The 23,427-nt window shown below is 34.1% G+C and overlaps 1 protein-coding gene across 7 annotated transcripts in view; it reads left to right on the top strand.

The window, feature by feature from the left end:
* Window positions 1–23,427, top strand: part of Cblb (Cbl proto-oncogene B) — a 207,414-nt gene that overhangs the window by 139,814 nt on the left and 44,173 nt on the right. For all 7 annotated transcript variants that reach the window (XM_047563577.1, XM_047563572.1, XM_047563578.1 and 4 more), the window contains exons 11-12: window positions 15,256–15,441; window positions 16,898–17,263. In XM_047563577.1, the coding sequence (XP_047419533.1) occupies window positions 15,256–15,441; window positions 16,898–17,263 (552 nt within the window). The remainder of the gene's footprint in view (window positions 1–15,255; window positions 15,442–16,897; window positions 17,264–23,427) is intronic.

Below are 23,427 nucleotides of genomic sequence, written 5' to 3' on the forward strand. Positions count from 1 at the left end.
TACAACAGGGCAGTGGCTTAAGGGACCTAGGTGGTAATGCTTTCTAACCAGGAAAAAAAAAAAAAAATTGGAAATTTCTTTACTAAATGGGTTTTCTTTTTTCATTATTCCACATGGAGGTGGGGGCTGAGGTTTTAAGAGTAATTATTTCAAGAACTTGTATACCTTACTGCTTGAGGAAGAAAATATTTGCCCTGTAGGAGTTTGGGAAGAGTTGCACTCTTGCCCATTTCCCCTTGAATTTATTTGGAGCTTGAGGCACCCTTTAGCAATGGCAGTGACAAGTGACAGGAAACCCTGGTGACCTACAATGAGAAACAGCCTGTCCCAAAGTGACAATGGTGGTGACCTTGATCTTTTCATCCACTCCCAAGACCATGATTGCTTTCTTCTCTTTGGCTCACTCCTGAGCTTTCAGTTGGAGAGCTGAAAGGTTTTGACATTAATCCTCTCTGTTGTTTAAGAGGAGTAAACAGGCATTCTTGTCCCAGAATTCACACTTCAGTGGCTTGTGTCAACTAGCAGAACTTTCACTACAGTCAGCCTTGTACTTTCGTATGACAGTTAGATATTTTAGAAATTTAGAGAGCTTGTAGTTATTTGTTTTTAGGTTGAGGAATCATATTTTAATTAAATGCCTTTATTCCACTGATCTGCGTCTATGATTATGTATCATAATCTGCTTCTAGATTATGAATTTTAGAGTATTTTGTCTTTCGCTGCCACTTAACTTTCAATTTTGGTATAGAAAACAAGCATGAATTATTTCTAAATAATTGGAATATTGCTATGATATTATGTTTCTGTAGTACTTCATATGCACTTGTATTTTGGGAGTTAAACTAAATTTTATATTTAGAGGAATGGTTTCTCCAGTCTAATGGCTTCTCCACTAGAGAATTGATTCTCAAGGCCATGGACAATACCTTATTTATCCTGTGTTCCTTCACACTTAACTGCACTCAGTAAACATTTACTAAATGAACTAACAAATACATGAACATGTGCGTACACACTGTTCCTGGAGGGCAGGGATCTGCTCTTTTTAATCTTTACTCCAATCTGAAGATGAAATACACACATGCAAACAGCCAACTCTTGTAGGTTCTGTCTAGTTCTGTATTATAGGAGGGGTGTGACAAACATTGCATGGTCACTTTGACACAATAGCTCCTCTGTATGGGTTTTCTTCCTCTTTTTTATTTATTTCTATTATCTCATTCATTCATTTGCTCATTCATTAATTTGCTCAAAAACATTTCATTTTCTCAGCTCAGAGAATAACTACTAGTCATTGCCAGTAAAGTGATTCAAATTTTTACCTGCCATTTCAGGTGCTCATTTTTCTCCTTTTCTGTGAGCTGGTAGTTGACAACTATATTATGAAATTGTTTCTGCCCATCTTAAGCATTTTGCACTCTTTAAATTAGTAATGCTTCCATCATAGCGTGGAAGACTGAGTTGATTGTGTGTTCCTGTTACCATGGCGATATACCACAGCTGGAGTTTATAAATAGTGGCAGGCTGAACATATAGGATGTATTTTTATTACTTGTTTTATGCAGTGCATTTTACTAATGCTAATCTTTACAGAAGCAAAAAGAACATGTAAGTCTATAAAACATTAAGCCAATTGTGTTCCTAGATAGAAGGTATTTTATTAGAGCTGTTTTAGATTTGGCTTGGATTTGTGTCATTGCCTGAATTCTTGAGCTGTCAGATTTACAGGATAATTGATCAGATCTGAGGCCTGAAAAGGCCAGGTGTGGTTGGTAAGAATGTCACAGTCTTCTAACTTCAGTAAGATTAGAGCTAAGAAGAGGTATTTCTTGCTAAACAGAGACTTGCTTTATTTTCTTAAATGTGTAAGAAAGTCTTACATCAGCAATTATCCATGGAATATCAGTCACCAACTACATAAAATTACATGCAAAATAAACAGTTTGCATATAGAATATGTTTTTGAACCTAGACTAATTCCTATGGTCTTAAACATTATATTTTCTTAAAATATATTTAAAATCTTAGTAAATAGCTGACTACATCAGAACAAAAGCAGATATAGTCAGAGATTAAGGGAATTATTATTCTTTTACCTTTCACTTTAGATTCTCTTAATGTTTCCTTTATCGATTTAAATGTCTGTTGTTAGTGAAACCATATCAACTAATTATTGCTTTTTGTAATAATGATATGTGAAAAAGCCTTCATAATATCCCTGATCCTGAGGAAAGGGTTATGTGTACAGATCACAGTGCTCTTTCAGTGTTTTTAGATGGGTGTTGCCTTTTTATACTTTGTATTTAGATCCCAGCCACAAGGTGAGAATCCATGTTGGTGCAGTAAGGGCAAAAGTTACAACAAAAGTGAAATACAGAATTAAAAATAAACACTCAGAATGTGTGTTTATTTCTCTCAATACCTCCCGAGGGTATTCAGAAATATACAGGGGTGTTCTTGGTTTCCATAATGATGTAAGGGTGTGGGGTGCTGGCTCTGAGTGGGCAGAGCTAAGAGTCTTGGTGCCATCCAAGAAGAATTATTCTGACCATAGTGCCAGGGGTCTTCACCCCTGCCTTGCTGCACTCCTCATTGTGTTAAGCAATCCGGAGGCACAGGTTCATGGTTCTTTTTTCAGTTGGATTCTTTTTCCTGATTGTCTAAACATTCTTCATGCAGAATAGTGGCATTTCCCATATTAATGAACAAATAAAACTACTACCTCATCCAGCTGCTATGTCATGTTTTAAGTGAGCTTGAAGACCTTGAGTATTCCTCAAAAATTACTTGAATGTGTAATGTACCATGTGAAGAGAAGCAAGTGCTTGAACTTACACCCAGTTCTGAGACTCCCTCCTCTGACCAGCTGTCAGAGTCTTAAGAATTTCTTGTGCCTTGGACTTCTTTTCACTCTTAGAGCCTCACATAGTGCCTGACACGTTAGGCCCTTAAGGTTTTTTGTGCTGATTGATCAGTGGTGGACAGTGTTCCTTACTGTTCTGAAGTAGAGCTGTATTCCCTGGAATCTTACTAGGTAAATTCTTGTTCTGCCTTTGCTATTTAGTATCTATGTGCCTTGCATTTTGTAATTCCCCTTGTACCTTGGGAACCTAACTCTGAAAGCTTGTCTCTCAGGGTCGAGGTTAAACAGGTTAATACAGGTAAAAGCCATTAGAACAGTACTGGCACATGGTAAATATTTGCTGTTATGAACATTGTATTTTTATAGATTTAAAACTCCTAAAATGACAGTACAGTAGTGCATGCCTGTAATCTCATTGACTTGGGGGCTGAGGCAGGCGTATTATTACAAGTCTGAGACCAGTGTAGCAGCTTAGCAAAGTCCTTAGCAACTTAGTGAGACCCTGCCTCAAAATTAAAAAATGGAAAGTGATGTGGATGTACTGCTTTGGATTCAATCCCTAGTACTAATCAATCAATCAATCAAATAAAACTCCTAAAATACTATGGTACTAAGAATTAAATATCAGTGTTTTTGAGATATCTGTGGAGGTTTTTCTATTAAATATTCCTACCTTTCCTTCTGCTGAGGAACAGTTAGACACCAAAACTGCTGTATTAGTTTAGCAAGTAGTTGTTTACTTTTCTTTAACATATTGCTACTACATAGTTTAAATAATTTACTGCTAAACCATGTTTCATGTTTGAGACTCAGAAAATGTGAAGTTGCGTGCATGTCAGCTGATATTTTAAGGATTTAATAATCTGTTAGTTTATGATATCCTTATTTTCTATACTAACAAGTGAATTCAAATGATTAAGTATTCTCTGAAGTAGGGAGAACTACACTAACCAAATAGTAATTTTTGTTGTCAAACCAGCTGTACCTGGTATATTGGGAGCAACAATGGTTTCGCATGAAGGCATTTTTTTCTGTGATTGAAATTTATACCTTTAATACTCAAATGTTCTTGTTTCTCAATCATTTTTATGGAAATATTTCTGAATTATATGTCACCCTTCCCTGCCTTCTCAAAATTGCTTATGCAGCTGAGTGAGCCAAAGGGCATATGAAGCCATTACAAACACCAGGAAAATATTTCAAGGTCCTTCAAGGAGAAAGTGTTGCCCCAGTGCTTATTATTTTAATAGAGTGGTGTGCTTGAGGTTACTACCAAGGTGAGACTGTTTTACTTTACAATAGAACCTATTGGAAATTTGGTTGACCTCCTCCCTGTCAAACCTCAAAGAGAAGTCACTTCCTAGCTGGGTGTGGTGGTGCACTTCTGTAATTCCAGCGATTTGGGAGACTGAGGCAGGAGGATTGCAATTTCAGGACTATGCTCAAGCAACTTAGTGAGACCCTTTCTCAAGATTAAAAATAAAAGGCCTGGGGATGTAGTTAAGTGGTAAAGTGCCCCTGTGTTCAATCCCCAATTCCAAGGAAGGAAAGAAGGAAAGGAGGGAGGAAGGGAGGGAGGAAGGGAGGGGAAAGAAAGAAAGAAAGAGAGCGAGCGAGAGAGAGAAAGAGAAAGAAAGAAAAGAGAAGTAGTCAGTCACATCTTATTTCAGTTAGTATTTCTCCATGTGTTAGTTTCTGTTTTCCTTTTCTTTGTTGCTTCTAATTTGTAGTATATGAAAATTTCTAGAAGTTACTATTGGTATGCAGATATTAATTCATCTTCATTTTATACACATATCAGATATTCATATTCTTTAATAAGGTAGCACATTTCCTTCATTTTCTTCCTATAGGAAGAAATGCAACAGAATTGTTCCCTACTTAGGACTTTTCTGTTTCATTCTGTTTCTTCCTAACTTCTTACAGATTGAAGCTTCTGGAAGGATGATTATGGATAAGCAGGATGATTGTATTGCTTTGATACCACATTTCTCAAACAAGCTTTTGTTTATTATATAAAATGAACCAATGATAGATAACTTAAAACATTTATACTTGAACTATAAACTACATATGGTGTGTGACCATGTGCACTAACGTTGCTATAGTACGTACCTTCTGAATAATATTCTCTATAGGGTATTTTAAATACTTAAATAATATGAGAAAGTTAGAAACAAGAGAATGGTTAGCAGTAAAGAAAATAGAGTGTTTCTTATATGTGATAAAAGTTTTATCAGCTTCCTTCATTAATTTTCATGCATTTAGGGAAAACATTGACTGAGTCCTTCTCATCCTCCTTATAACACGTGTATCTACTTTGTTCAAATATAAAAAGTCATTAAGTAAAGATCTTGCTAGAAGTATTATAAAACTGACTGATTATCTCTAGGATTGTCAGAATTCTTATCTTATTAGTAATTGGAGAGGTTTCCTTCTGTCCTGTTTTTATAATAGCCTGACTGGGCTTGAAGTTTCTTACCAAATGTTTTGCCATTTCCATAATAATGGATCTTATTAAAGCTTTTATAAAATCATTCTTTAAAGAGTGGATAAAATGAAGAGTGATTAAAATAGAAGGAATCCTGGGATATTATTCATAATTGCTGAGTGTACTGTGATGGGCTTTTGACTACTTTCCATCTTGAGCTTTTCTGTCAGGATTTTATGTTAAAATTGAAAATTCAGAGCCTCTATTTGTTATGGCAGTCATTAGCATTTCATTCTGAGTGCTAAAGGATTTTGTAAATTTTGTCAGAGAAAGAAAGAACAGCATTTATTTACTTCGGAAAGCAGAAAGCTGGAGAAATTTGGTGAGTATGTAGACATAAAACAATTCACTGTGGTTTTTATATTCTCAAGTACCCAAATCCCAGTTTGTGAAAGATGTATTCAGCAGCTACCTACCTGTATTGGAGAACTTCAGAGGAATTGTTAGACAAATATGCTGGTGTGATAATATGGACAGAATAAGGCAGGCCCTGCCTTTGGATTTTGAAAGAAATTGAACTAAAAAGATAATTTATTCTAAAGTTCTGAAAGCATGGGTAATAATATGGGAAAAAGTGAGAATTACCTAAGAATCAGGATAAGGAAATAGAATTATACTAATAAATTATTTTCTACATTGTGCAGTAAATTCTGTATAGTTAATTCTGTGTCCACGTCCTATTTGTGTGCTTTATTGAGTTAATTACTTCATAATTTGCTTATATTTCTTGTTCTGTATTCAGAAAGTTCCATGATTCTTTTTGTAAAATATGTATGCTTAAAGATTTCTTTGTAAAACTACTCTGAAAGTGGAAAGTTAAGAATACATAAATGTTTATACCAGAAGAATGTTTATGTAAGTGATAGTACATCCATATGATGTGCCGTTAAACATCTGTTCATGAAAAATGTTTAGGGGCAGTTAAAATTCTTTTGTTGGATGGAGGAAGGAAAGACTATATAGAGGGAAAAGAGGGGTGGGAGGGGTGGGGGGAAGGGAAAAAATAACAGACTGAATCAAACAACATTACCCTATGTAAATTTATGATTACACAAATGGCATGCCTTTATTCCATGTACAAACAGAGAAACAACATGTATCCCATTTGTTTACAATAAAAAAAAAATTATTTTGTTGGACTGTGACCCAATGTAGAGTGAATGATGGTTAGTAACAATCATTAATAGCCGTGTGTTTTTCAAAACATTTTTATATTTTCCTGTAATTCCAAAATTTACTATGCTGAAAGTATATTCTTCATATTGAATGAAGAGAAAGGTAAATAAGGAGAAAATTGAAGACACAAAGAGAAAGGTACTGAAACAAGTTTAACCATTATGGCAAAGAGTTTGATGTGTGTCCCCAAACTTAGGAACCTATTATAATTCCTAAACTGATTCTCCTCCTGTACTTTACTATTTCTGCATTTAAGACACTCTAAGGAAAAAAGAAAAGAAAAATTTGTGCTTAAGTCAATTCTTAATTTGTTTTTCTAGTGGTCAGTGTTAGTAGCAGCAAATGATCTAAGGCACTTGTGTATGGCTTTTGAATGCATTATAAGACTAATTTTTTAGTTGTTTGGTTTCCTTAGTATTACTTTGTTTAGGTCTGAAAGAATAATTGTCTAGGACAAAATAAGAAATAACAAGGTTGGGACATACTGTTTAAAGATGTTTCTGATAGAAATTTTTTTTGGTAGTGAAGATGAATAAGCAGTACTTAGAATTTTGGAAATGTTTTAATAGATTGGATTTTATCCCATCTGTATCACAATAGTATTCCTAACTATATTGTCAAAATAGAAATTAAATATTTTACATTACCTTTTAATTTTTTAAATTTTTATTTGTTCTTATTAGTCATACCTGACAGCAGAATGCATTTCAGTTCATTGTACATGAATGTAGCACAACTATTCATTTCTCTGGTTATACATGATGTAGAGTCCATACCATTCATGCAGTCATACAAGTACTTAGGTTAATGATGTCAATCTCATTCCACCATCTTTCCTGCCCACTACCCCATTCTCTTCCCTCACTCCCCTCTGCCCAATCCAAAGTTCCACCATTCATCTACCCCCCCCCCCCCATTATGGATCATCATCCACATATCAGAGAAAACATTTGGGCTTTGGTTTTGGGGGATTGGCTTACTATGTTTACCATAATATTCTCCAACTCCATCCATTTACCTGCAAATTTTCTTGTCCTTTAAGGCTGAGTAATATTCCATTGTGTATCTATGCCACAGTTTCTTTATCCATTCATCTATTGAAGGGCATCTAGGTTCGCTCCATAGCTTAGTATTGTGAATTGAGCTACTATAAACATTGTTGTGGCTGCATCACTGTAGTATGTAGATTTTGGGTACACACTGAGGAGTGGGATAGCTGAGTAAAATAATAGTTCCAGTTCAGGTTTTCTAAGGAATCTCCATAATGCTTTCCAGAGTGGTTAAGCTAACTTACAGTCCCACTAGCAATGTATTAGTGGACCTTTTTCCCCATATCCTTGCCAACACTTCCTATTGCATGTATTTTTGATTATTGCCATTCTGACTGGAGTGACATGCTATCTTAGAGTAGTTTTGATTTGCATTTCTCTAATTACTGAAGATGTTGAACATTTTTTTATATGTTTGTTGATTGAGTGTATATCTTCTTCTGTGAAGTATCTGCTCAATTCCTTAGCCCATTTATTAATCAGGTTATTTGGTTTTTTTTTTTTTTTTTTTGATGATTTTTTGAGTTCTTTATATATCCTGGAGATTAGTGCTATAGCTGATATGTATGTTGTAAAGATTTTCTCCCACTCTGTAGGCTCTCTCTTCACATTATTGATTGTTTCCTTTGCTGAGAAGAAGCTTTTTAGTTTGAGTCCAAACTAAACTTTGATTCTTGATTTTATTTCTTGCACTTTACGAATCTTATTGAGAAAGTCAGGTCCTAAGCTGACATGATGAAGATTTGGGCCTGCTTTTTTTCTATTAGGTGCAGGGTCTCTGGTCTAATTCCTGGGACCTTGATCCACTTTAAGTTGAGGTTTGTGCAGTGTAAGAGATTTAATTTCATTTTGCTGCAAATGGATTTCCAGTTTTCCTACACTGTTTGTTGAAGAGGCTATCTTTTCTCCATTGTATATTTTTGGCACCTTTGTCTAGTATTAGATAACTGTATTTATGTGGGTTTTTCTAAAGAAACAATTGAAAAAATTGACAAAACAAAAAGTGGGTTCTTTGAAAAAATAATTAAAAGTGATAAACCCCTAGCCACACTAATGAAGAGAAACAGAAAGAAAACCCAAATTACTAAAATTTATGATAAAAAGGAATTATCTTGACAGACATTACTGAAATACAGAAGATAGAAACTATTTTGAAATGTGTTCTCCAACAAAATAGAAAATCTCTTAAGACATCAACAAATTTCTAGAAACTTATAAACTACCCAAACTGAATCAGGAGAACATATACAATTTAAACAGGTCAATTTCACACAATGAAATTGAAAACACTGTCAAAAGCCTACCAACCCAGATAAGCCCAGGACCAGTTAATGAAATTCTGACAAATCACATACAAAAACATATTAAAAAGGTAGTACACCATGATCAAGGGTGGTTCATCCCAGGGATGCAAGATTGTTTCAGCATACGGAAATCAATACATGTAATACATCACATCAGTAGACTTAAAGGTAAGAATCATATGCTCATCTAAATAGATGCAGAAAAAGCATTTGACAAAATACAACACTGCTTCATGTTCAAAACACTAGGAAAGATGGGGATAGTAGGAACATACCACAACATTGTAAAAGCCCAAGGCCAACATCATTCTAAATGGAAAATAATAGAAAGCATTCCCTCTAAAAACTGGAACAAGACAGGGATGGCCTCTTTCACCATTTCTATTCAACATAGTCCCTGAAACTCTAGCCAGAGCAATTAGACAAATTAAAGAATTTAAAAGGATACGAATAGGAAAAGAAGAACTCAAACTATCACTATTTGCTGACCACATGATTCTACATTTAGGGGGTCCAAAATATTCCACCAGAAAACTTCTAGAACTAATAAATGAATTCAGCAAGATAACAGGATATAAAATCATCACCCTATAATTGTAATATATTTCTATATATCAGTAATGAATCCTCTCAAAGAGAAATTAGGAAAACAACCCCATTTACAATAGTCTCCCCCCAAAAAAAAACCTGGGAATCAATCTAACAAAAGAGGTGAAAGACTTCTACGATGAATACTACAGAACACTAAAGAAAATACTTGAAGAAGACCTTAGAAGATGGAAAGATCTCTCATGCTCTTGGATAGGCCGAATTAATATTGTCAAAATCACCATACTCGTTATACTGATTCAGTGCAATTCCAGTTAAAATCCCAATGTATTTCCTCTGGAAATAGAGAAAGCAATTATGAAATTCATTTGGAAAAATAAAGACCCAGAATAGCCCAAGCAATCCTTAGTATGAAGAGTGAAGCAGGAGGCATCACAATACCAGACCTTAAACTATACTACAGAGCTATAAGTAACAAAAACAGCATGGTACTGGCACCAAAATAGGTTAGACCAATGGTACAGAATAGAAGACACAGAGACAAACCCACATTAGCTTTTATTTTATAATGTATCTAATTTTATTAGCCAGTACTACACCATGAAGTGGATTGACCTTATTCTGCAATTTGCCAATACCAATACCAATAGATAGTTATTTATCAAGACTACATAGCATTTTAGTGTTTTAGCTGAAATTTAAATAATCTCTCATAGGAAGACTGTGTATTTATAGTCAGATTGTACGTTTATTTTTGCATTGAAAAATGTTTTTCTTTATAACCAGTTGGCATTATAGGCTAATTTGATAGTCAACAAATCCAAAAATTCACATTTTTCAATCAGGAGTGTCCATATCAACAAAATCCTATCTGTGATCAATCAAAATTTAAATAAATGCTTTACTATTATTCTACCCAAGTTGTTTTATGCTTATGTATTAGGCTTGTATTTTTACACAGAGAAGAGATAGCGATTAAAAGGAACACTAGACAAGTCAGTAGTGCTGACTAAGTTAGCCTGGTTCCCGGCCTGTGAATTTAAAACTAACCAGAGGGTTGCTTCTGTGCTTGTTGACTGTTATTTCCCACAAACCACTCCATTATCTCAATGGGAAGCAGAGAATGATAAAAGCTTGAGTGATCTTAGAATGCAGATTTGAATTGTGGAAGAATAAGGTTAGAGGAGTCCGGGGAAATGGCTGGCCAGGTAGTCATTTTAGGGAGTGATATAAAGTGGTTGACTGAAGAAGTGGCCATGTCCCCTTATCAGATCTCAGCTTTAGAAGCATTTGTTTTACCTGATAGCTGCAGGTGCTGGGGAAATTTCATGACTCTACAACTGAAATCCTTTAAAATGCCAGTAAAAAATGCACATATAGAGACAACATTGTCATCTAAGGGAGAAAAATGTATACATTTTATTTCTCTTTAAGTAGGGAAAAAGGACAAACTTTTTATTCTTTAAAGTAAGGTAATATATTTTGACGTAATGACTATTCAGTATTCAGAAAACTTAATTATATGGGCTGGATTATTTGACATTGTTCTGAGTTTCTTTTCTTCTAAGACTTTCAAACAGGATAAACAGAAAAATATAATTTCTGATTACTTAAGTACATTAAAGTGATCCTTCATATGAAAATCATGTATTTCAGATGTTTGTTTTTTGTTTGTTTTATTGTTTTGTTTTTGGTACCCAGGATTGAACCCAGTGTGCTTAATCACTGAGCCTCGTCCTCAGCCCTTTTTATTTAATTAATTAATTAGTTAATTAATTAATTAATTTTTGAGACAGGGTCTCAGTTGCTTAGGGCCTCTTGAAATTGTTGAGACTCATTTTGAATTTATGATCCTTCTGCGTTAGTCCCCTGAGCTGAGCCTCTGGGATTACAGATGTACACCACTGTGTCTGACCTGTTTTCAAATTTTCATAGAATTAAAATTTTACTAAGAATAAAAATCATTGCAAAGATTTGTTACTCTAACTGTAGAATTGTTCATAGAAATGGCAAAAAGTGCAGCAAAGAATAATGCATTACCGTCCAAAGGATATTGTTAAATTATCTACTTTTACATGGAAATTTTACTATGATGTAGAAGAACTCAGGAAAATTAATATTATGGTGAATTTCATCCATATTATTAATAAAGATGAAACATTTTTGTTTCTTCACACAATAATATATTCCTTTCATAAAATCCTCTAACTAAAACAACTGAGGACAGTATATAATCACCTACAGAACACAATATGAATGTTGCTAAGCAATCTTTACTTCCAATTACATTTACAGAGCTACAGAGAATCTGCTTGTCTTTGAGTATCTAAAAGTTCAAGATTATTACTTTGCCACACACATTGGTTCAGATGTGTTCTGAGGATTTTCATTATGCCCTTTCAGTATCTAATAAGCTCTTCACCCATTTCAAATCAGGTCCATCCCATTATTTAAACATGCTAAGAATGTGGTAACAGCTTAAACATTAGTTAGTAATTAATCCAGTCTAGGGCGAAAGTCAAGTTCTAAAAGTGGTGATGGGCTGTTGGCTGTGTCAGAATTCTGTGTCCTTTTTCAGGTAATGAGGGAAGTGTGAAATATTTGCAGAAGAAAAAATGCCTAGAGGAGCATAGGTCCTGTTTAGCAATCTTTGCAGTGTGTGTGACTAGCAATGAAAAATGTCTGCAAGTCACTAAGTGAATGAAGTCATATACATCCTCTGTGTGTGAGTAGGGTGGGGTGGGGGGTATTGTTGGAGCTCAAAGCTGAGAATTGCTTTTCTTTTTATTCTTCTTTATAAAGGGTAGTCACAAGATCAACAGAGCCTTTTTATCAAAGAGCAGTTTTGGTAGTTCTGAGAATACATAATGAAAATGGTGGATAATCAGATGTCCTGTGACATTCCTGATCTGCAGTGCTACACTTCTGTAAATAGTTTCAAGTCATAAATGCTTTCTGTTCTGTTTATGATTATTTCAGGATTGATTTTGTTCCAGATATTCTAAATTTGCAACCATGTGAGGTCCTGTGACTTTTGGAGTAGGATTATTATTTTGTTAAAAATCTAGCCACTTTAAAATCAGTTTATGACTATGGAGATTTTGCCTTTTCCTTTTTCAATTTAGTAATAATGGAAAAAAATTATACTTACCCTAACAAGCTAAAAGGTAGATGAAGATTCATGAAATTACTAAGAAGAAAAGTTTCTTAAAATTGTCATACAAGGGCTGGGATGTAGCTCAGAGACAGAGCACTTGCCCTGCATCTGTAAATCCCTGGGTTCAGTCCTCAGCACCACACACACAAAAATTTTCATATAAAATTAGGTCTAATTTTTTTGAATTAGTTTAAGTTACTTTGCAAAACATGATAACAATAAAGATTTTTCAGTTTAGCAATGTCATGACAGTTTCCAGGCATATCTAAGGTATGACCAAGAAGCTTCTATTTAGCTACTCAAATTTATTTTTTTCTTTTTCTTCCTTTTTAAAATTTCTTAATTAACTTAATATTTGTTCATATTTAATGTTTGATATATATATATTTAATGTGTAATTATCAAATCCTTCCATTAACATTTCCATATCCTCCTTTGTAATTTCCGTAATTATAAAATTTTTGAAAACTTGGAACTCTTCTACTTGCTTAAAAATATATAATAATTATTATAGTCTGTGATTATATAATAATTATTATAGTCTGTGATTTTGTGCAATAGAACACTAGGATTAATTCCTCTTGTCAACTGTATTTTGGTACCCATTATCTAAAGTCTCATGATCCTCCCATAACACCTTCCTAGCTTCCAATGACTGCTGCTTTACTGTCTCCCTCTATGAGAGGAACATTTTAGCTTCTACATATGGGTGGGATATGCAGTGTTTTCCTTTTTGTGCCCAGTTTATTTCATTTATATAATGTTCCAACCGTATTGCCATAAATGATCTGATTTTATTCCTTATTATGGCTGAATAATATTCCATTTTGTATATACACATTTTCTTTTTCTGTTCCTATATTGATAGATACCTTGTTTGATCCTATATCATGGTTATTATGAAGAGTGCTTCAATAAATATAGGAGTGCAGGTAGCTCTGATGTAACAATTTCATTTCCTTTGGATATATATTCCTAGTAGCCACTCATATTTATTTTTTAAAATCGTTTACAAAGGGAGGCATAACTCCCTATTAATTAAATGTGGGCTGTTTATTGACTTCCTTGCAAAGGAAGGAGGCACTATAGGAAGGAGGAGAAGAAACTTGACACTTTGACAAACTGTTGAGTTTTGCTATTGATAAACTATATATCAGGCAAGTAATCAAGATCGACATCAGCAGCAGTGGATCATGTTCATAGTATGGACTGTTTGAGATAAGATGGGCAAGATGACACTTTGCTTCTGTGGTCCTCTTCCCCAAAACTTATAACCCCAGGATAATCATAAAAACATCAGACAAATTCCAGTAAAGGAGCATTCTGTAAAATATCTGACCAATACTTCAAAGAATTGTCAAGTTCATCAAAACCAATGAGTATCAAGAAACTGTCAGAGCCAAGAGGAAATTTAGGAGACTTGATGACTGAACTAATGTAGAACTCTAGTTGTGATGCTGAGGCAGATAAGGACTTTGGGTGAAAACTCTGGAAATTTGAACAAATTATAAATTTTAATTAATTAATAAAAAGTCTTACGCAATCTAACGTCATGTGGGTGTGAACACAGTTCTGTTGTTCCATCTCAGATGAGGACAGAATGGCTAAACCTTCCTCAGTGTTGCTGGATTTCAAACTAAATGGTTAGGTATTGACATTAACTTTTTTAATAAAGGTAAGAAAGGTTAGTAGGAAAATGGCTTAAGAGCAAGCTTAAAACTACAAAGAACAGCATTCAGAAGCAGATGAATATCAAAGCATGTTAGATTAATGTAATAGATTACAAAAATAGGCCTACATCTTCAAAGAGTTGGTAACATAGCTTTGAAAAGGAAACCACCTGGTATTTCAAAACAGAATGTTGTTTATTCTAGTATAGCTATTTGATTAACTACAAATGGCTTTTATGTTAATCACATTCTGATTATATGTATTAAAGCAGACACACAGATGAACCAGTACTTCCAAAATAGGAAGTATTAGATACATATAAAGTACTTGTTCCTGACTTTTTGATGCAGTTTTTCCCACCAGACAAGATGGAAAACTTGCAGAAGCATAAAACCTTATCAGTTTTTGGCAGAAATACAGATTTTTTTCTTAGATTTTGTTAATTATTTAAAAAAATTAACTTGAAGATTTCTTTTCCATGTGAAGGTTTAAGAAAAAAATATTTGGACTTAAACCTATTTATTTTAAGCATAATGTTATTTTTAAACCCCTCGATTTAAGGTTTGCAGTAATACAGAATGTGCACTGAACACATATTTCATATGGAGCAAAGCAGTTCCTAAGTTTTAGAATGTACAACGCTTTAAGAAAATTTTATAATTTGGATAACCAAGAATGATAGCATTAGTTCATTGTGCATTTTCATCTCCTCATAATATGACCAATTTCTTGAAGAATTTTTGAACCCGATTACACTAGACTTCTGCTCTTCTTCCTAGGCACTTTGCAATGTGTAGAAGAAACCTATCCATCTATTCTTTCACAATATTACTCTTGAAGGACAAAATGTGTTCCCGCATCTTTTATTCAGAGTTCAGTTTAACAAACGTGCAACAGCAGACCCCTAATCCAAACCAAACTTCTCCTTAATAACCAGAAGGCTTACTCTCTACAGGTAGAAGAGACAGCAGCATCTTTCTCATTTTCTTTTCTAGTGCACTGACAGGCAGAACTCACCGGTCACATCACCAGGATCCTCTCCCCTTGCTCAGAGAAGAAAGCCCCATTCAGACCCTCTCCAGATCCCACATCTCAGCCTGCCACCAGTGCCTCCTCGCCTGGATCTGATTCAGAAAGGCATAGTTCGTTCTCCCTGTGGCAGCCCAACTGGTTCACCGAAGGTAAATCTACTTCATTGGAAACAGAGATAGCAGCTCTATGGGGCAATTATTAATTGCTTAGGTTCTTTACAATTCCATTACTCATATTTCTTGTGTTTTTAATTGTTTATGAACAACTTTGATGGACTTATTTTGTTTATGGTGAACCCATTGTCATATTCCTTTATTACTAAAAAAGTTTCATTATTATTCAGAGAGAGCACATGTCTGTAGCCCCCGATTTGCTAAAATAAATAGCACTGTAAGTATAGTTATTCTGTAAAATGGATTTAAAAGGTCATTATATGCATTAAAATAATTTGCATGCTGTTATCCAATGATATTTTACGCTCATTTTCATAATGTCATGACAAGAAAAATGTGATGGGAGTATATTTGCATAAGGGCTTAAGGTGTGATAAATTATCACCCATGTTTCAAGGTGACTCAGAAGAGAGAATTATATGTACATTTTATACCCAGAGGAATTAATTACAACAAATTACAATATTTGCAAAGTAATTACATTACTGTTTAATATTAAAGGCATAATTCTAGCTCCATAAATTTAAACCTACAGTCTATTTTAGTTTTATGTGGACTCTTTTTTCCAAATTTGATATTAAGGACATATTTTACTTTATTAATTTTAAGATTTAAAAACTAATTCCATTTGGTAATATGCTTTATAATCCAAAATTAGTCAGAAGTACAATATTTTTAGCAGTATTTGCTTTTCTTGAATTATAGTTAATTTGGTTTGAAGCTTATGTGAAGACCTATTAGGATGTGACTTAGAGTTATATAAAAATATGACACATTTTTTTTCTCTGATATCTCCTAGAATTAAAAGCACAAATTGTTCATTAGATGAACCATGTAAATAAAGAGAAGATACTATGAAAGACACAAATAGTCAAGGATGCATATAGGTATTTTCATGTAAAAATGAGATTGACTTTTTTTCCATTTCAAGAATTTATAAAATTCAAGCACTTCTGAAATAATGCTGCTCTATTATTTGTGATATTTTTCTATTCCCATATCAACTGATTAAGCAAAGATCCAGAATTTGCTCACATCAGTTCTACTGTATTGTAATAATGAAAACAAAAATTCAAAAAAAGTAAAACAAACACAATGAACTTTATGGATTCTTTGTGTGTCTCTGCTGCATCAGAAATGTCTAAAAAATGAATTATTGATATGATATTATAATATCAAAGTGATATGATTTGATCTTTCTATGTACTTTCTATAACATAGCATTTGCATTTTTACATGCTCATTCAAAAATTCTAATGAAAGGTATTTATGTAAGTTTTCCATTAATTTTTAAAATTTTCATTAACAAGTAATAAAAAGAAACTAGATATCTAACACTGTTTCATTATTATTTAGAAAACAAATATAATAACATAGTATTCTTGATGCCTGGCACAATTTTTAGTGCTCTTTTTTTCTTGTGTCTCTTTAGTCTTCTCCTTGCATGGTGAGAAAACAAGACAAACCACTCCCAGCACCACCTCCTCCCTTAAGAGACCCTCCACCTCCTCCCCCTGAAAGGCCTCCCCCTATTCCACCTGACAACAGACTGAGTCGACACTTCCACCATGTGGAAGGTGTGCCTTCCAGGGACCAGCCAATGCCTCTTGAAGCCTGGTGCCCTCGGGACGTGTTTGGGACTAACCAGTTGGTGGGATGTCGGATTCTGGGCGATGGCTCTCCAAAGCCTGGAATCACAGCAAGTTCACACACAAATGGAAGGCACAGTAGAATGGGCTCTGACCCCGTGCTTATGCGGAAACACAGACGCCATGATTTGCCTTTAGAAGGAGCCAAGGTAAGAAATATACAAAGCAGCAGCTAAAGAATCTGCTTATAAACTGTTCCCACATGTGGTAGTAGAATGTTAGGTTGTGTTTTTCCCGGGGTGAAGGGTTGTTTGTTTTTTTCCTACCTAGTGTGGGACTTCCTTGCAGGTCTTTAATTATCTCTGAGTTATAAATAATCAGAAGCTCATTAAAACTTGAACTTAAAAGAAGTCAGTAAGAAGGTTCTAAGTAATGATTTAATTTTAGTGTGAAGACACTAGACAATTTGCCAGAGATTTTTTTCACTTTCCCTTATTTCATCTGCCAAAATTTCTCCCATTAATAACTTGGTGGTGGTAGACTCAGCACTGTATTTTTTTAAACTCTCCCTAGTTCTTTCAAAGTTGAAAGAATTATACAATTTTATACACACACATCATAAATCAGCCATTGGAATTAGTTGTTATATAGGACATTACACTTTAGACAGGTGGGTAAAATGAGCTTCTCACATACTTAAAATTATGAAACCTAGTTCACTCTTACAAAATAAGCTTTTACCCATAAAACTGAAAGAGCTTCTCATACTTACTGAGTTTTCTCTTGAGGATCTTAAAGGGTCTTTCCACTATCATTTATATGTACGGGAAAGAATTTAAGTGTTCAGAGACTAAAGAGGCAGCAACAGAAGTCAGAGATTAGAAGTCTTCATAGTTCCCTAGTGAACCTGGACTATATTGATTTCTGGGTTTTGGCTCTGAGATTGTTATTCCCTCCACTGGAGGAAGTGTTGCCTCTTTTGAAAGCTATAATATTAGAGTGAGCCTATCTCTCTTGATTATAAATGGTCATTTTAGGGAGTGTAATCCATTTCTTCAAAGTAATGTCTTGAAGTTGGTGAGTTTATCTTATATTCAGAAAGGAAGGAACAAATGTGAAATATGACATGTATTCAGTACCTCTAGGTTGTGTGTGTGTTGGTACAGTGATAATGCCAACTCTGCTTAACACTGTATCAGTGGTATTCTAGGGCAGTCAGGATAGGAAGAGCCAAAATTCTCTGGTTTCCATTCTAAACAAAGACATGGAGTAGTGGTGATTTCCCTTGCCTCTGCCAGTGACTCAGCTCAGCACTGTAATTCTTCCCTACTGAGAGTATGAACATCTCTAAAGGTTTCCTGGAGGTCACCTAAATGTAATGCAAGTGTTAGGAGAAGCACTCAGAAAAGCCATTTGATAACATCCTTTGACAATGGAGAATCTATCCTCAAAAGAATTTCTCCACAACTTAAGAGTCCTGACTGGAGGGACTTGCTGTACTTTTTTTTTTTTCAATATTTTCTACCTTAGCCTCTGTTCCTTTTCACATTATCATACTTGTCTTGAGAAGAGGGTTGGAACAAACTTTAATGTGAATAAACTGTCATACTTCAGCAACATGGTACAATATATTTTCTAAGTGACTTCAGAAACACTTAAAATACAATAATTATCATAGCCAATTCATTGAAGACCTCCTGTTTCAGGATTCTTTTAGAAAATATGTTACATCATTTTAACACTAATATAAAGCTGCCCTTGTAAGCCCTGGAACCCTGCTGTTAATATTTTATGGGATATTATAGTTTCAAAAATTGGGGTGCAATTTCTTATATTACACACATGAAATTTTATTAACGATAGGAATGAAAGATAAAGTGAGTTCAGTTATAAAGATTTCTTTCAGTGATTTTCTGAATTTTCATCTTCTGATCATTGATATAGATAGTATACCAGTGAATTGCAAAATTTATCTCTCCCTCAGAGCTGGATTTTAATCTTTAGTTTAATCTAAATTACCCTCATTAAGATTTCTTAGTTTCCAATCTCATATATTATATGTATTAGTACTGTGTTTATATCATTAAATAAATTCACATTACCTCTGAAATTGGTGTTTCCAACCAAAATTAGATTTCTAAGATACTTAATTTTGACCTCATTGGTTGATTTCTAATGTAGATTTTAAAAAGGACTTATATATTTAGTTAATGCATTTATTGCTATAAAACAGAACATATCTCCTCTTTTATTATCTTTATGAGGGGAAAAGTGTTTCTACTTTTATTAGACTACAGGGAATACCAGAACTTACATAAAGTATAAAAGACTGAATTCATCTTCTCATTTCTTTGTTGGGAGACATAGAGGCTGGGTTTGAAGTAACAATTCACCCAAGACTGAGTTAATCTAGGATCTTGTAGCTCTCAGTTTCTGTGATCCTGGGTTGTACTGTTACCAGGCTCTGGAACCAGAAGTGGGTTTCACTTCCTGCTCTAACATTTGCTAGCTTTGAGGATATGAGTGACTTACTTCATCTTCACCTGCCCTCAACCCCATTTATTTTCATTGCTTTACAAAATGGAATAATAATAGTATGTGATATCTAGGAGATTAGTTAGCCTCCAAGTACCTAAATTCTCATACCTCTGGGTTCAGGAATAAAACTGAAAATAACAGCCAGACATGAGATATCAGAATAAGTTGTAAGAGCTGACATTTTTATTCAAAATAGTTTTTTTTTTTTTAAACCAAAATCATTGTGTGTCTTCCCCTGTCTTTAGTCAGTATGGTTCCTAACACATCCATAGTAAGGACTCCATAACTTGGTTGCCTTATTACAGTGCTAAAGCTAATGATAGAAGCAGAAGAGTGCCTTGGTTGCCTTATTACAGTGCTAAAGCTAATGATAGAAGCAGAAGAGTGAATTTCTGCTGGAGTTGAGTCTGGGTAGTAGAAGGACAGAGGAAGAGGGAATTGGGAGAAAGGATGTTCACAATACACAGGGTCACAGACAGACAGATTTTTTAATGTATCTTGCTAGTTCTATGCTTCAGATGATGGGAAGTGACATTTAAAATAGAGTTATCTTTTTTATCTTTAGAAGAATATTAGTTTTAAGTAGGTAGCTCACAAATAATAAGAAAATTAGGATAAAGGGAATGGGGACAATTTTGGTTTTTAAAGAGAATAGCATTTTTTAAAATTGATTTCTTCTTTTGTTTTTGTTCTAATTAGTTATACAGGACAGAATGCATTTTGACACATCATACATAAATGGAGTATAACTTCTCATCGTCTGGTTTAACGTGATATAGAATTATACAGGTCTTGTAATCATATATGCACTTAGGGTAATAATGTCCAATTCATTCTACTATCATTCCTACCCCCATGCCCTCTTCCCTCCCTTCTGTCTAATTCAAAATACCTCTATTCTCCACACCCCCTTATTGTGAATTAGTATCTGCATATCAGAGAAAACATTCAGCCTTTGGTTCTTTGGGACTGACTTATTTTTCTTAGCGTGATATTCTCCAGTTCCATCCATTTGTCAGCAAATACCATATTCCATTCTTCTTTAAGACTGAGTAATATTCCATTGTGCACATATACCACATTTTCTTTATCCATTTATCTGTTGAAGAACACCTAGGTTGGTTCCATAGTTTAGCTATTGTGGATTGAACTACTATAAACATTGAAAATGGTAAATGATAACAATGTATTTCCCCTCTTAATTCCTGATGCACAGTTTGTGGGGTTTTTGTTTGTTGTGTTATATCAGGGACAAAAAGTGTGGAGATTCAGATATTTGAAGGCTGATTTATTATCTTCACATGACCCATTTAGTTGCTCTAAGTGTAATAAGCAAATACATCTTATGGGGCAAATAGTAAAACTTCTGTTGTTATTATTTGAGGTTTAGTTGTTTTCTTTAGGGATAATACTTCAAATTAAATATCACCTTTCCATTTTAAAAATAAGAAATCTTAAATAAGTCATAAAAGGATAAATAAAAATTAAATGTACATATGGAAGCACACCAGGGGAATTTATGAAACTACACCCTGTGTGTGGGCAAGGCCCCCCACCAATTACGTGCTGTCTGTGTGCTGCTGGCTTCCACCAAACACTAGAGCCACTGGCCTTTTTAATTTATATCCACATTCATTAGGTAAATGGTTAGGAGAGTAAGAATAAATTAAATTCTAATTACTCTATTTTCTAATTATAGAGTACAAAATACAAAAAATAAAAAAAAGAAACCTCTAATTCATACTCCAAATGAAGAATAAGAATTTTCTATGATGTTTATTCACTCCCTTTTCTCTTCCCTCTCTCACCTAGCATAATGAAAAGCTAACTAAGGTAATACTTTAATTTTAACATAAGTCTACAAGCTTAGAATTGTTAGGTTTATTTATCTTGTTTTATTGGTAAGAGGTTTCTTTCCTATGTCAATATTTCCATTCTCTGCAATTCTCGTATTCTAGACACTTTATAAACCTGTTCCTTAATAAACCCCCTGTTAGCTAATATTGACTGTTATTGTTGGCTTGTTTTAATTATCTAAGGTGAAAATATTGGAACTAAAATATTTTGGAATACAATAAAAAACTTGAAATTTATCTACTTATTTCTAGATGTTAATATTATCCCCAGCTATCATTATTTGTTCCCTTGAGAGATTAAGGACACTGCTATTTCTTAAGTGATAAAGGCCATCTTTAACTTGTCATGTTACTTACAGTGACATTGTTCTAAAGATGACTGACCCTATGTATAATAATCTTTTGAAGATGTTGCCAGATAAGTGCATCATATGATCACCCCCTTTTGAGATTGTGGCTTTTTGCACTTTTGATGAAGAGGCATGTGTTAATTGGAGTGACCTTAAACTTATCTGTAAATATCAAAGGCTGTCTTTCAAAATATAAATCCTCTGAGAACACTGGTTTCATATCCAATCTGGTGTTGGAAGACAGAATATAGGGATATTTTTCAGGTAATAATGTATGTGTATGGGGGAGTTATGTAAGTAGAATGAGGAACATATTTGTATTTGAAGTTTTATAAGAATATGAAACTGTTTTTCTTAATTGTGCTAAAGTTTTCACAAAATTATTTTTTTTCTCTATATCTTCAGGGTCCCAGATGTTTTAATCTTCTGTTTTAGACAGAATCTGATTCATAAGAAAACATTTTAAATGTCAAAATTAGGATTATATGATACCTAGAAACATGAAAAAAAAGTACAATGTGGGATAATGTAGATTTATAATATATTATCAATCTAGATTGCAATTTTTCCACAAACTTCCAGTAATGTATCCTTATTCCTTCAGCTTGATTCAACTATTTAGGTACTTAGGATGGTCCTAACACTATAGGCAATGCAAAGGTGAATAAAGCATATTCTAGTGAGGACGAGTCGGACGTGTGATTAAGTGAAGTGATAAGGCATATGGGAAATATCCACAAAAGGAAATACGAAAGGCAGCATAGAAAGAGAAATAAAGAGAGCTGCATTCAAGAGGGTCAGTGGCTATGGACATTTAAAGTTTAAAGCTGTCATTTTCATAGGCATGACAGGAAGGAATACATGGAGGTGGGAAAATATGTATGGTAATATGAGGTGGAATTTGGATGGAGTGTAGGTCATACAGAGGAGAGGCGAGTGATGCAAAACTTGATATAAGCGATATAGGTTGAATTATGTGGAGGCCTTGAATTCTACATAAAGTTATCTTAATTCTGTAGACAGGAAAGAGCTTTTTAAAGTTGTTTTGGCAGAAGAATGATAGGATCAGTATTATGAATGCTAAGCATTTAAGTCATTAGTATTTCCAATGGAGTTTTTGGTAGATTTGGGACCCTATGCTAGGAAGGCAGAGACAAAGGATATTTCCTTAGCTGAGGCAATGAAGTTTCCATGTGATACTATCACTGCGTAGATTTGAGAAACTGTTGTTTGTTTACCATTAGCAAACATTTTTTTCAGAATTCTAAAGAACATAAAATATTTATGTTTAGCACAGGAACCTGTGATACACTGCAGTCCCTCAGGTAATGGTAGCTGTGATAATGCCTGGTCTAACGAGATGAGTGAGGTAGGATCACAGGTTTTTAGAATGACATGATGTTAAATTTCGCCTTCCAACCACTGTCCAGAAATGTACATGATCACTTTAGATGAATAGAAATATGAACATCACTTTACTACCTATACATATTACTACCTGTAGGCCTTTGTGTAATCTCAGTTTACTGATTAGGAGGAACTCAGTGCATATTTTAGAAGAGTTTATAGGTTATAGGAAGATCAGCCATTAAACAAATTAAATAGATTTGCCAACAGTGTTTCAGTAAT

The sequence above is a fragment of the Sciurus carolinensis genome, chromosome 9 (assembly GCF_902686445.1).
Source record: "Sciurus carolinensis chromosome 9, mSciCar1.2, whole genome shotgun sequence".
Taxonomy (NCBI): domain Eukaryota; kingdom Metazoa; phylum Chordata; class Mammalia; order Rodentia; family Sciuridae; genus Sciurus; species Sciurus carolinensis.